We start from the raw sequence: 14,752 nt of genomic DNA, 5'->3' as shown, positions 1-14,752 counted from the left end.
CAAACGCTGAATAAAACAGGTGTAGGTAAACCTTACCGTTAAACGCTGAATAAAACAGGTGTAGGTAGACCTTACCGTTAAAAGCTGAATAAAACAGGTGTAGGTAGACCTCACCGTTAAACGCTGAATAAAACAGGTGTAGGTAAACCTTACCGTTAAACGCTGAATAAAACAGGTGTAGGTAGACCTCACCGTTAAACGCTGAATAAAACAGGTGTAGGTAAACCTTACCGTTAAACGCTGAATAAAACAGGTGTAGGTAGACCTTACCGTTAAACGCTGAATAAAACAGGTGTAGGTAGACCTTACCGTTAAACACTGAATAAAACAGGTGTAGGTAGACCTTACCGTTAAACGCTGAATAAAACAGGTGTAGGTAGACCTCACCGTTAAACGCTGAATAAAACAGGTCTAGGTAGACCTTACCGTTAAATGCTTATTTACAAGCCCTTAACCAACAATGCTGTTTTTTTAAGTAAGAAACTATGAGCTTTTAAAAAAAAAACTTTAAACTATCAAATATAACTCCCAATAATTGATTTGGTATTTACCAACATTTCGGCATCAATATGCCTTCTTCAGGGTGATTTAAAAAAGTAGTAGAATAAGTAGAATAAAGTTGTTGTTTTTTAAATAAGACAATAAAATAATAATAATGAGGCTATATAGCGGGGTACTGGTACTGAGTCAGTGTGGAGGCTATATACAGGGGGTACTGCTACTGAGTCAGTGTGGAGGCTATATACAGGGGGTACCGGTACAGAGTCAATGTGGAGACTATATACAGGGGGGTACCAGTACAGAGTTAATGTGGAGGCTATATACAGGGGGTACCGGTACAGAGTCAATGTGGAGGCTATATACAGGGGGTACCGGTACTGAGTCAGTGTGGAGGCTATATACAGGGGGTACTGCTACTGAGTCAGTGTGGAGGCTATATACAAGGGGTACCGGTACTGAGTCAGTGTGGAGGCTATATACAGGGGGTACTGCTACTGAGTCAATGTGGAGGCTATATACAGGGGGTACCGGTACTGAGTCAGTGTGGAGGCTATATACAGGGGGTACCGGTACTGAGTCAGTGTGGAGGCTATATACAGGTGGTACCGGTACTGAGTCAGTGTGGAGGCTATATACAGGGGGTACCGGTACTGAGTCAGTGTGGAGGCTATATACAGGGGGTACCGGTACTGAGTCAGTGTGGAGGCTATATACAGGGGGTACCGGTACTGAGTCAGTGTGGAGGCTATATACAGGGGGTACCGGTACTGAGTCAGTGTGGAGGCTATATACAGGGGTACCGGTACTGAGTCAGTGTGGAGGCTATATACAGGGGGTACCAGTACAGAGTCAGTGTGGAGGCTATATACAGGGGGTACCTGTACTGAGTCAGTGTGGAGACTATATACAGGGGGTACCGGTACAGAGTTAATGTGGAGGCTATATACAGGGGGTACCGGTACTGAGTCAGTGTGGAGGCTATATACAGGGGGTACCGGTACTGAGTCAGTGTGGAGGCTATATACAGGGGGTACCGGTACTGAGTCAGTGTGGAGGCTATATACAGGGGGTACCGGTACTGAGTCAGTGTGGAGGCTATATACAGGGGGTACCGGTACTGAGTCAGTGTCATGCTATCTAATGTTATTAGACCAACACAAAGACAACATTATGAATTGAAAATCTTTGTCATTCATGACTGACGTTCCATTCTGCAATTGGAGAGTTGCTGAACTTACAATCTCATTATTGTCATACCAACATAGTAAATCACAAGTGTCCAATCTGAGTTGCCATGGCACTTCACTCTGAGTTGCCATGGCGCTTGTATAACCTACTGTGGTTGACCTGTTATTCCGCCAGCAGCATCACATGAAGTGTTTCTCTATGTCTGACTGTAGGCATCATGACTGAGGTTCCACTCTCCAACTGAGAGCTGCTTAACTTACAATATCTTTTTCACAGGAAATACATTTCTTCTGTTCTGGGCCATGTGTTCAGTCTCTGGTAGCTGCCTTGGCTTGGTTTGGTTTGGTTTGGCTTGGTTTGGCTGAACTCAAGCCAACAGGGCAGAGCAGAGACAGAGGTCAACAGCCTCACACAGAACTGATGTCACTTTTATTAGGTCCAAAATGGCACCCTATTGTGCACTACTTTAGACCTGAGCCCTATTCCCTATTTAGTGCACTACTGTTGACCAGAGCCCTATTCCCTATATAGTGCACTACTGTTGACCAGAACCCTATTCCCTATATAGTGCACTACTTTAGACCTGAGCCCTATTCCCTATATAGTGCACTACTTTTGACCAGAACCATATGGCAAACTATTCCCTATATAGTGCACTACTGTTGGCCAGATCCCTAAGGCACCCTATTCCCTATATAGTGCACTACTGTTGACCAGAGCCCTATTCCCTATATAGTGCACTACTGTTGACCAGAGCCCTATTCCCTATATAGTGCACTACTGTTGACCATGCGGAATAGGATGCCATTTGGGACTTCAGATCGTGCATCGCGTGCTGGGCTTCTATTTCTATTTGAATTAACATCTATCGGTGACACTGCCCTCCTCACGTTCATCGGATAAATTATTATCCGGTGTGATCATCTAAATCTGTAATCATGCGCGCTGTCGATATTCGCAATAGCCTATAGCTCGTGTCGCACCAAGTGACTTGGCGACAAAGTATACTGGTTGGGTTGCCACTGTGACACAATGTTGTGGCACGCGCAGCGTTTCCAGTGGCCGCTGAAGAAGTGTAGCCCATACCTTAAGGAATATAGACAATAGGCTACTGTTTTGTAACATGAGTGGAATATGAGTAGGGGTTAAAAAACATAAGTCAAAAGACACAGAGTTAGAAAGCGGGAGAGTCCTATTTTGTAAACAACCGTTGAAAGCTGCAGAATGCACGGTTATGGCTAAGAAACGCACACAGTGATGTGATCGTCACCCTTTACCGTATAAACATAGCATGATTTATTTCCTCCACCACGTCCAAGTTACCTCAAACAATAACTGGCGATTATGAATCTCTCTCCCACATATTCTCAACTAAAAGTTGACCCCAGTGAGTTGAGCTCACTCCTACGGCCACACAAGTTATATAAAATTATACAGTGTGATTAATTTCTTACTCTTTGGCGGTGGCTTTTTGGAGAGCGCGGTGATGTGCCGTTGTAAACTAATCACCTTGCCCTCGAGCGTTTCCGACCGGAGACAGACAGACACGAGCTCGCCCTCGAGCTCTTCCAAGATGCTGACGGACTGTCGGGATAAATCCGAGAGCTGTCGGAGCACCGAACACAGAGAGAACCCGCACACGTCCACCAAGTCCCCGAAATTCGCATTTGGCCTCTTCGTGTCGTTTCTACAGACATCCTTGGGAACTAGCGTGCGCTTGTAAAAGGGCATTTTCCTTCCACACGCGCAAACCCAGTCGAAATATTATCCTCCTTCTAAAGAAGCGTGTAATCCGTGCGGCAACCTCTGTTATTGTTTTTGAAGAGGAGCCGTAGTAAGAGTTGTTGCGAGTCCAGTGCGTTCATTATTTTTTGCATTGTGATTGACTGTCTACGACGCGGTGCTCTCCGCCTCGGCACACCAGTATGAGCTAGGGTTGTTTGTCTCTGGTCATCCCGAAGCGAAACCTGCTGCGGGGAGGAGGAAGAGGAATCAAATCCTCTGGTCTGATCTGAGGACAGCAAGACGTCACCCGACCCCGCACGTTGCAAAGATACTCTGGAATTTAAGACTATGTAAGCTATTTGACTGATTATCTAAACTTTTTAGGTGCCTTTTAACTAATGCCACTTATATAGAGAGGCAACCTCTCCATCTATCTCATATCAAGTGCAAGATAGGTCTATGTATCTAAAAAAATAGGCCTCTATCTATGTAGGCCGAGGCTATATCATCAATTTGGTCATACTTCCACGATTGAATACAACTAATAACTGGTGCTATCTTAGGAGGTCTTCTCAACATCTCTCCATCACATTTCTGTCTGCAAGCACACACTCTCTCTCTCTCTCTCTCTCTCTCTCTCTCTCTCTCTCTCTCTCTCTCTCTCTCTCTCTCTCTCTCTCTCTCTCTCTCTCTCTCTCTCTCTCTCTCTCTCTCTCTCTCTCTCTCTCTCTCTCTCTCTCTCTCTCTCTCTCTCTCTCTCTCTCTCTCTCTCTCTCTCTCTCTCTCTCTCTCTCTCTCTCTCTCTCTCTCTCTCTCTCTCTCTCTCTCTCTCCTCCGTTCATGGCAAATACTGACCCTCTGACCCTGATAGATGAAGGAAAACACCAATATAACCCAGTTGCTCTCTCTCCATTTATCTCTTTACATGTATCTATGTCTCTCTCTCTCTCCATTTCTCTCTCTCCATTTCTCTCTCTACCCATTTCTCTCTCTACCCATTTCTCTCTCTCTCCATTTCTCTCTCTCTGCCCATTTCTCTCTCTCTCCATTTCTCTCTCTCTACCCATTTCTCTCTCTCTACCCATTTCTCTCTCTCTACCCATTTCTCTCCCTCTACCCATTTCTCTCTCTCTCCATTTCTCTCTCTACCCATTTATCTCTCTCCATTTCTCTCTCTCTCTACCCATTTCTCTTTCTCCATTTCTCTCACTCTACCCATTTCTCTTCCTCACCATTTGTCTCTCTCTCTCTCTCAATTTCTCTCTCTCTCCATTTCTCTCTTTCTCTCTCTACTCTCTCTCTTTCTCCATTTCTCTCTCTCTCCATTTCTCTCTCTCAAAATTTCTTTCTTTCTCTCATTTCTCTCTCTCTCCATTTCCCTCTCTCTCCATTTCTTTCTTTCTCTCTCCATTTCCCACTCTCGCTCTCCATTTCTTTCTCTCTCCTCTAGTCTCTCTGTTCTCTCTCCCTTTCTCATGCTCTCTCTCAGTGATGGAACAATAAGCTTTATGGGTCAGAGAGGAGTTTTCACAGCTGTACTTAGACAAGCATGGATAGAATGTTGGAAAAACTGTAATTCACCCAGGTTTTGGGAACACACTTCAACAACTCTCCACTGAGTGACTCTCTCTTTCTCTTTGACCCCCTCACCCCTCCCATCTCTCTCATTCTCTCCCTCTCTTCCCCTCTGATTCCCTGCTTTCTCTCCACTCCAACTCTCAATTCTCTACTCTCTATGTCAACTGTGAACTCCCTTCCTACACTAAAGGAGCACATCTCGTCCCCCTCAGCCTTCCCCAGCCCAGCAACAATCCCCCAAATCCCAACAATCCCGCAAGTCCCAGCAATCCCCCCAAGTCCCAACAATCCCCCAAGTACCAACAGTCCCTCAAGTCCCAACAATCCCCCCAATCCCACCATCCCCCAAGTCCCAACAATCCCCCAAGTCCCAACAATCCCCCAAATCCCCCAAGTCCCAACAATCCCCCAAATCCCCCAAGTCCCAACAATCCCCCAAGTCCCAACAATCCCCCAAGTCCCAGCAATCCCCCAAGTCCCAACAGTCCTCCAAGTCCCAACAATCCCCCCAGTCCCCATCTCGTCCCCCTCAGCCTTCCCCAGCCCAGCAACAATCCCCCAAATCCCAACAATCCCCCAAGTCCCAGCAATCCCCCCAAGTCCCAACAATCCCCCAAGTACCAACAGTCCCCCAAGTACCAACAATCCCCCCAATCCCACCATCCCCCAAGTCCCAACAATCCCCCAAGTCCCAACAATCCCCCAAATCCCAGCAATCCCCCAAGTCCCAACAATCCCCCAAATCCCCCAAGTCCCAACAATCCCCCAAGTCCCAACAATCCCCCAAATCCCCCAAGTCCCAGCAATCCCCCAAGTCCCAACAGTCCTCCAAGTCCCAACAATCCCCCCAGTCCCCATCTCGTCCCCCTCAGCCTTCCCCAGCCCAGCAACAATCCCCCAAATCCCAACAATCCCCCAAGTCCCCCAAGTCCCAGCAATCCCCCAAGTCCCAACAATCCCCCAAATCCCCCAAGTCCCAGCAATCCCCCAAGTCCCAACAGTCCCCCAAGTCCCAACAATCCCCCCAGTCCCATCAATCCCACCAGTCCCAGCAATAACACCAGCCCAGCCACAATACCCCAAGTCCCAACAATAACACCAGCCCAGCCACAATACCCCAAGTCCCAACAGTACACTGTAGCCCCAGCAGTATATTGTAGCCCCAGCAGTATACTGTAGCCCCAGCAGTATACTGTAGCCCCAGCAGTATATTGTAGCCCCAGCAGTATACTGTAGCCCCAGCAGTATATTGTAACCCCAGTAGTATATTGTAGCCCCAGCAGTATACTGTAGCCCCAGCAGTATACTCTAGCCCCAGCAGTACACTGTAGCCCCAGCAGTACACTGTAGCCCCAGCAGTATACTGTAGCCCCAACAGTATACTGTAACCCCAGCAGTATATTGTAGCCCCAGCAGTATACTGTAGCCCCAGCAGTATACTCTAGCCCCAGCAGTATATTGTAGCCCCAGCAGTATATTGTAGCCCCAGCAGTATATTGTAGCCCCAGCAGTATATTGTAGCCCCAGCAGTATACTGTAGCCCCAGCAGTATACTCTAGCCCCAGCAGTATATTGTAGCCCCAGCAGTATATTGTACCCCCAGCAGTACACTGTAGCCCCAGCAGTATACTGTAGCCCCAGCAGTATACTCTAACCCCAGCAGTATACTGTAACCCCAGCAGTATATTGTAGCCCCAGCAGTATACTGCAGCCCCAGACATATAGCCCCAGCAGTATACTGTAGCCCCAGCAGTATACTGTAACCTCAGCAGTATATTGTAGCCCCAGCAGTATATTGTAGCCCCAGCAGTATATTGTACCCCCAGCAGTATACTGTAGCCCCAGCAGTATACTGTAGCCCCAGCAGTATACTGTAGCCCCAGCAGTATACTCTAGCCCCAGCAGTATATTGTAGCCCCAGCAGTATATTGTAGCCCCAGCAGTATATTGTACCCCCAGCAGTATACTGTAACCCCAGCAGTATATTGTAGCCCCAGCCATATAGCCCCAGCAGTATACTGTAGCCCCAGCAGTATACTGTAGCCCCAGCCATATAGCCCCAGCAGTATACTGTAGCCTCAGCAGTATACTGTAACCTCAGCAGTATACTGTAGCCCCAGCAGTATACTGTAACCCCAGCAGTATACTGTAACCTCAGCAGTATATTGTAGCCCCAGCACTATATTGTAGCCCCAGCAGTATATTGTACCCCCAGCAGTATACTGTAGCCCCAGCAGTATACTGTAGCCCCAGCAGTATACTGTAGCCCCAGCAGTATACTCTAGCCCCAGCAGTATATTGTAGCCCCAGCAGTATATTGTAGCCCCAGCAGTATATTGTACCCCCAGCAGTATACTGTAACCCCAGCAGTATATTGTAGCCCCAGCCATATAGCCCCAGCAGTATACTGTAGCCCCAGCAGTATACTGTAGCCCCAGCCATATAGCCCCAGCAGTATACTGTAGCCTCAGCAGTATACTGTAACCTCAGCAGTATACTGTAGCCCCAGCAGTATACTGTAACCCCAGCAGTATATTGTAGCCCCAGCAGTATACTGTAGCCCCAGCAGTATACTGTAGCCCCAGCAGTATACTGTAGCCCCAGCAGTATATTGTAGCCCCAGCAGTATACTGTAGCCCCGGCAGTATATTGTAGCCCCAGCAGTATACAGTAGCCCCAGCCATATAGCCCCAGAAGTATATTGTAGCCCCAGCAGTATACTGTAGCCCCAGCAGTATATTGTAGCCCCAGCAGTATACTGTAGCCACAGCAGTATATTGTAGCCCCAGCAGTATACTGCAGCCCCAGACATATAGCCCCAGCAGTATACTGTAGCCCCAGCAGTATACTGTAGCCCCAGCCATATAGCCACAGCAGTATACTGTAGCCCCAGCAGTATACTCTAGCCCCAGCAGTATACTGTAGCCCCAGCAGTATATTGTAGCCCCAGCAGTATATTGTAGCCCCAGCAGTATACTGTAGCCCCAGCAGTATATTGTAGCCCCAGCAGTATACTGTAACCTCAGCAGTATACTGTAGCCCCAGCAGTATATTGTAGCCCCAGCAGTATATTGTAGCCCCAGCAGTATATTGTAGCCCCAGCAGTATATTGTAGCCCCAGCAGTATACTGTAGCCCCAGCAGTATATTGTAGCCCCAGCAGTATACTGTAGCCCCAGCAGTATATTGTAGCCCCAGCAGTATATTGTAGCCCCAGCAGTATACTGTAGCCCCAGCAGTATACTGTAGCCCCAGCAGTATACTGTAGCCCTAGCAGTATACTGTAGCCCCAGCAGTATACTGTAGCCCCAGCAGTATATTGTAGCCCCAGCAGTATACTGTAGCCCTAGCCGTGTGCTGTAGATGCAGTCTGTCTGTGTTTTGACTATAAGGGACCAAGGGAGAGAGCGAGAGAGAGGTTGGGGAGGTAAAGAGAGGTGTCTCAGAAAGAGGGAGAAAAAAGGAGAGAGAAAGGGGGGAAGGGGACAGGCATGGTCTTTTTTAGCACAATTGAAAACAGAAAACAGCGGAGCGAGAGAGTGGGATAGTTATTGGAAGGAGGTCGGCTCCGTCATACAAGACCACGTGCAGTAGTCTGATCATGTTTCCCACGGCTTCTGATGGGGTTTCCATAAACAGTGACCACATGAACACACTAACGCACTGACACACACAGAGACAAACACACACACACAGAGAGACAAACACACGAACACACACAGAGACAAACACACACACACACACACACACACACAGAGACAAAACACACACACACACACACACACACACAGAGACAAACACACACAGAGACAAACACACACACACACAGAGACAAACACACACACACAGAGACACAGAGACAAACACACACACACACACAGAGACAAACACACACACACACACACACACAGAGACAAACACACACACACACACAGAGACAAACACACACACACACAGAGACAAACACACACACACACACAGAGACAAACACACACACACACACAGAGACAAACACACACACACACAGAGACAAACACACACACACACAGAGACAAACACACACACACACAGAGACAAACACACTAACACACACAGAGACAAACACACACACACACAGAGACAAACACACACACACACACATAGAGACAAACACACACACACACACACACACACAGAGACAAACACACACACACACACAGAGACAAACACACTAACACACACAGAGACAAACACACACACAGAGACAAACACACACACACACAGAGACAAACACACACACACACAGAGACAAACACACACACACACCATCCATCTGTCCATCACATGATGGAAGCGCAATTGATTGGAAACATCTGTCCCCAACCCTTCCCTCCTTCCTTCCCTCCCTCCTTCCATGACTGTGTTCATTGTTTCTCGGCATGCCCAACCCACTTCATTGCTCTAACGTATGAGCTCAAACTCTTCCAGAATCACTCCATCCCCCTCCTCCTTTTCTTCATCTCTCCCACCCTCACAGTATGATTTTGCTTTTCTTTGAATGCATGTTATTTATTTATTTCTGTATGGCCCATTATTCCTCTGCCAAATGTACCCGTTTAAAGTGGACCTGGGTTCAAATACTATTTGAAATCATTTAAAATACTTTATCTGGCTTAATTGACCAATAGAATAGTCCCACAACTCTAAACCCCACCCACCTGGCATTCTAGGCAGGCTAAAGGAAACACTTAAAAGATTTCAAATAGTATTTGAGCCCAGGTCTGGTCCAAAGCTGACTGGGTCTCTGGTGAATCCAAGTTCTGTTCTGTTCACATCAAATAGGTTGTTTTCTTTCTGTAGCCAGGACCAGAGCAGAGCAGGAGCCTGGCCAAGCTCACATTACACCCTTCAAACAGTGTGTGTGTGTGTGTGTGTGTGTGTGTCTGTGTGTGTGTACAGTTCTGCATCTCAAAAGAGAGGAGGATATTTCTGAGTATTACTTAGCCTTTGTCCCTAGAAACAATGTCAATAAAGTTTAGAATGAAGAGACGCAGGAGAGAAGCACCTCTCTGGTTTATAGTTAATCCATGAGGAGCTCTTTGATCAGGGGATGAAACACTATTAAGAAAAAAGGAGTTGGTGTTGGACAGTAAACAATGCGGGAACTGCCTTTTGTACAACAAACTTCCAGAAGTAAAGTTTGGAACGACTTCAAGCATCAAAGTCTGTGATCAGAACATCTAGAACGGTCAGTTATATTGAGGAGGTAGGTGGCAGGTAAATGAATGCTGGAACTGAATGATAACAATCACTCACACAAATTCAGTTGAGACTAGACAAAGCTAATATAAATAACACAGCTGCATAGATTTCATTCAAACAAATGCACATATTCCCCCAAATCACTAGTGTCAGACGGTAGAATCTCTGGCGTCAGACGGTAGAATCTCTGGCGTCAGACGGTAGAATCTCTGGCGTCAGACGGTAGAATCTCTGGCGTCAGACGGTAGAATCTCTGGCGTCAGACGGTAGAATCTCTGGCGTCAGACGGTAGAATCTCTGGCGTCAGACGGTAGAATCTCTGGCGTCAGACGGTAGAATCTCTGGCGTCAGACGGTAGAATCTCTGGCGTCAGACGGTAGAATCTCTGGCGTCAGACGGTAGAATCTCTGGCGTCAGACGGTAGAATCTCTGGCGTCAGACGGTAGAATCTCTGGCGTCAGACGGTAGAATCTCTGGCGTCAGACGGTAGAATCTCTGGCGTCAGACGGTAGAATCTCTGGCGTCAGACGGTAGAATCTCTGGCGTCAGACGGTAGAATCTCTGGCGTCAGACGGTAGAATCTCTGGCGTCAGACGGTAGAATCTCTGGCGTCAGACGGTAGAATCTCTGGCGTCAGACGGTAGAATCTCTGGCGTCAGACGGTAGAATCTCTGGCGTCAGACGGTAGAATCCCTGGCGTCAGACGGTAGAATCTCTGGCGTCAGACGGTAGAATCCCTGGCGTCAGACGGTAGAATCCCTGGCGTCAGACGGTAGAATCTCAAGTGAAGATAATTATTCCCTCTCAAATTTAGCCACACACACACACTTCTTGTCCCTAAAATAAACCAGCCGAGGACATTGCTGTAGTGGTGTGTCAGAGATCATATGGTCAGTCATGTTGTGTTCTGTCCTGCCATCCATGCCCACCCGCCACCCACACACACCATCTCCTGCAGGGTGTGTTGTGGTGTGTAGTGTCGACGTGAGTCAGTAGGCCAAGTTCCTGCTGGAGAATCAGGACGCTACACTAACTCTCACACACACACACAGACCGTGACACAGACACACTGACACACACACAGACACACACACACACACAGACCGTGACACAGACACACTGACACACACACAGACACACACACACACAGACCGTGACACAGACACACACACTTCCTTCCCGAGGTGAGTGTGCAGGCCAAGTGGGAGGAACAGGCCGTCTCTCAGCAGGGTCCATATGGCCTTCTGGAGGACTCAGGAACAGGAGAGAGAGGGAGGAAGGGATGAGGTAACCAGCCCCCTGAACAGAGAAGGGAGGGATAGAAGGAGGGTAGGAATGATAGAGGGAAGGGGAGGGATGACACCACCTGAACAGAAAAAGAGGGGGTGATGGGGCCATGGAGACGTCAGGAAGAGGGGATAAGAGGGATGGAGAGACCAGCCACCTGAATATGGAGGGAGGGAGGGATGGAGAGACCAGCCACCTGAATATGGAGGGAGGGATGGAGGGAGAGAGAGACCAGCCACCTGAATATGGAGGGAGGGAGGGAGGGACCAGCCACCTGAATATGGAGGGAGGGAGGGAGGGACCAGCCACCTGAATATGGAGGGAGGGAGGGATGGAGAGACCAGCCACCTGAATATGGAGGGAGGGAGGGATGGAGAGACCAGCCACCTGAATATGGAGGGAGGGAGGGACCAGCCACCTGAATATGGAGGGACGGAGGGATGGAGAGACCAGCCACCTGAATATGGAGGGAGGAGGGACCAGCCACCTGAATATGGAGGGATGGAGAGACCAGCCACCTGAATTTGGAGGGAGGGAGGGATGGAGAGACCAGCCACCTGAATATGGAGGGAGGGATGGAGGGAGAGAGAGACCAGCCACCTGAATATGGAGGGAGGGAGGGAGGGACCAACCACCTGAATATGGAGGGAGAGAGGGATGGAGAGACCAGCCACCTGAATATGGAGGGAGGGAGGGATGGAGAGACCAGCCACCTGAATATGGAGGGAGGGAGGGATGGAGAGACCAGCCACCTGAATATGGAGGGAGGGAGGGACCAGCCACCTGAATATGGAGGGACGGAGGGATGGAGAGACCAGCCACCTGAATATGGAGGGAGGGAGGGACCAGCCACCTTAATATGGAGGGAGGGAGGGACCAGCCACCTGAATATGAAGGGAGGGAGGGACCAGCCACCTGAATATGAAGGGAGGGAGGGACCAGCCATCTTAATATGGAGGGAGGGAGGGACCAGCCACCTGAATATGGAGGGAGGGAGGGACCAGCCACCTGAATATGGAGGGAGGGAGGGAGGGACCAGCCACCTGAATATGGAGGCAGGGAGGGAGGGACCAGCCACCTGAATATGGAGGGAGGGAGGGACCAGCCACCTGAATATGGAGGGAGGGAGGGACCAGCCACCTGAATATGGAGGGAGGGAGGGATGGAGAGACCAGCCACCTGAATATGGAGGGAGGGAGGGACCAGCCACCTGAATATGGAGGGAGGGAGGGACCAGCCACCTGAATATGGAGGGAGGGAGGGACCAGCCACCTGAATATGGAGGGAGGGAGGGAGAGACCAGCCACCTGAATATGGAGGGAGGGAGGGAGAGACCAGCCACCTGAATATGGAGGGAGGGAGGGAGAGACCAGCCACCTGAATATGGAGGGAGGGAGGGAGAGACCAGCCACCTGAATATGGAGGGAGGGAGGGAGGGACCAGCCACCTGAATAGGGAGGGAGGGAGGGAAAGCCAGTCACACACTCTGGGTGCATTTCAATAGTCTAAAGTGGATTCCTACTGCAGCTCTTCGTCTCCTTTCACTTAATATGTAGAAAAAGCTAGACAGGTTAGGGTAAAATATAATCATACTGCTTTCATTGACATACCATGACGTCTGCATCCCAAACAGAATACCATTCCCTACATAGGGGCCATATCCGAAAGTAGTGTACCCTTCGATAGCCACCTTTCACTGAGGATACGCATGTGTATCCTACTGCAGAAGACCTTCGATATCTCTGGCACACCCCCTTCGAATCAGCTTTTGTTTTGTCACAGAAAAACATCCACACGTTCCAAAACAATAGGCTAATTTTTTAAAACATTTTTTTATCTAAAAAAATGTCTTGCACAACTAACTTAATTAGTTTTGATAATTTAACACATTTTGGGATCCACCCTGTAGAAGTTGCCTAATGATGCGCGAGTGGAAAGTTGCATCCACGTTCACACTCCGTCCTGACTCCCTTTTTATAAATCAGTTATAAATCAGACCCGTCCGTTACTGCGCACGCGTGAATGAGCATTACAATTTAGACTGAAAAACTCACATCATTGACCTTTTGTGGTGACAACGCCCTTATTTGCTGTATCCTTTGGAAGTATCGGAATTAGGCCAAGGCAGATTCCTAAAGGAAATAGCAATGGAGAACTTGCTAAAAAAGGTCTATGGAGGTGTTGGCAGAACATTTGCGGTAGGCCTAGGCCATCTGACAGAGAAAAAGTTTAATAAGACAAAACCGATTGCGAATGGCTGTGGAAGATAATGCGCACAAATATGCTGCACTGCCCGCAAATACTGACACATTGCGCACTTAACAATGATAGACAAACACTTCAATGCAAAAGGACAAGTGCCTGTTCACTTGTTCAATTGTTGTTTTTTAAACGCTTCCTTTGATGCAGAGCAAAATACTTAAAATAGCCTATTCAGCTATGAAAATGGCTATAAATTAAATATTTGAGAAATTAGAAAGTTACACTACTCCGACGAAAAGTACAGAAGTGGCATAAAACCGTCGGTTCCACCGTTAAAACACGCTCTCCGGATCCGACGGCAGAGCAAAAATACCTGAAATAGCTGATTTACTACTGTGACGTGGGGCCAATTACACGAGAAATGGGACGACTGGTCCCCCGACCTGTTGGCTACTTCGTGTCTATGAAACCATACGGTGAAAGAAGGGATGAGGAATTGTACAATCTCCGAAACGCCTAAATAGACGTCCATTTTAAAAATAGTTTGAAAACCTAAAAGTTCACAACGAAAGATTCTCACTAGCGGCAAATGATTGCATCTTATTTACCCGTTTTTCCTTCTCATGAACAAGAGTGACCATCTTATCCCCGTTTTCACAAAACACTGGGCTACTTACACGCTTGCAATGCAATATTAACCACTAGAAACAGCGCAGGGTCGAGAAGATAAAGCACACGTTCATGTCAAGATCAGTTTTTAGAAACGCCAACTTCTGAAAACTTGCACTGTAGGTATCTTCTGTACATCAGCAAGCTTAATAAATGAGGTCCCAGAGGCCTATGGTGCCTGGTCAAAAGTAGTGCACTATTATAGGGAACAGTGTGCCATTTGGAACACTTGCACTGTAGGTATCTTCTGTACATCAGCAAGGTTAATAAACAAGGCCCCAGAGGCCTATGGTGCCTGGTCAAAAGTAGTGCACTATATAGGGAACAGTGTGCCATTTGGAACACAATTCTTCTATGGTCTC

The 14,752-nt window shown here is 48.1% G+C and overlaps 1 protein-coding gene across 4 annotated transcripts in view; it reads right to left on the bottom strand.

The window, feature by feature from the left end:
- Window positions 1–4,049, bottom strand: part of LOC135510310 (NHS-like protein 2) — a 153,187-nt gene extending 149,138 nt beyond the window's left edge. For all 4 annotated transcript variants that reach the window (XM_064931141.1, XM_064931142.1, XM_064931143.1 and 1 more), the window contains exon 1: window positions 3,144–4,049. In XM_064931141.1, coding sequence (XP_064787213.1) covers window positions 3,144–3,420 — 277 coding nt within the window. In that variant the 5' untranslated portion in view covers window positions 3,421–4,049. The remainder of the gene's footprint in view (window positions 1–3,143) is intronic.
- Window positions 4,050–14,752: the final 10,703 nt, after the last annotated feature.

The sequence above is a fragment of the Oncorhynchus masou genome, chromosome 23 (genome assembly GCF_036934945.1).
Source record: "Oncorhynchus masou masou isolate Uvic2021 chromosome 23, UVic_Omas_1.1, whole genome shotgun sequence".
NCBI lineage: Eukaryota > Metazoa > Chordata > Actinopteri > Salmoniformes > Salmonidae > Oncorhynchus > Oncorhynchus masou.
Note: the sequence above shows the minus strand (reverse complement) of the source record. Positions and strands in the feature narration are given on the sequence as shown.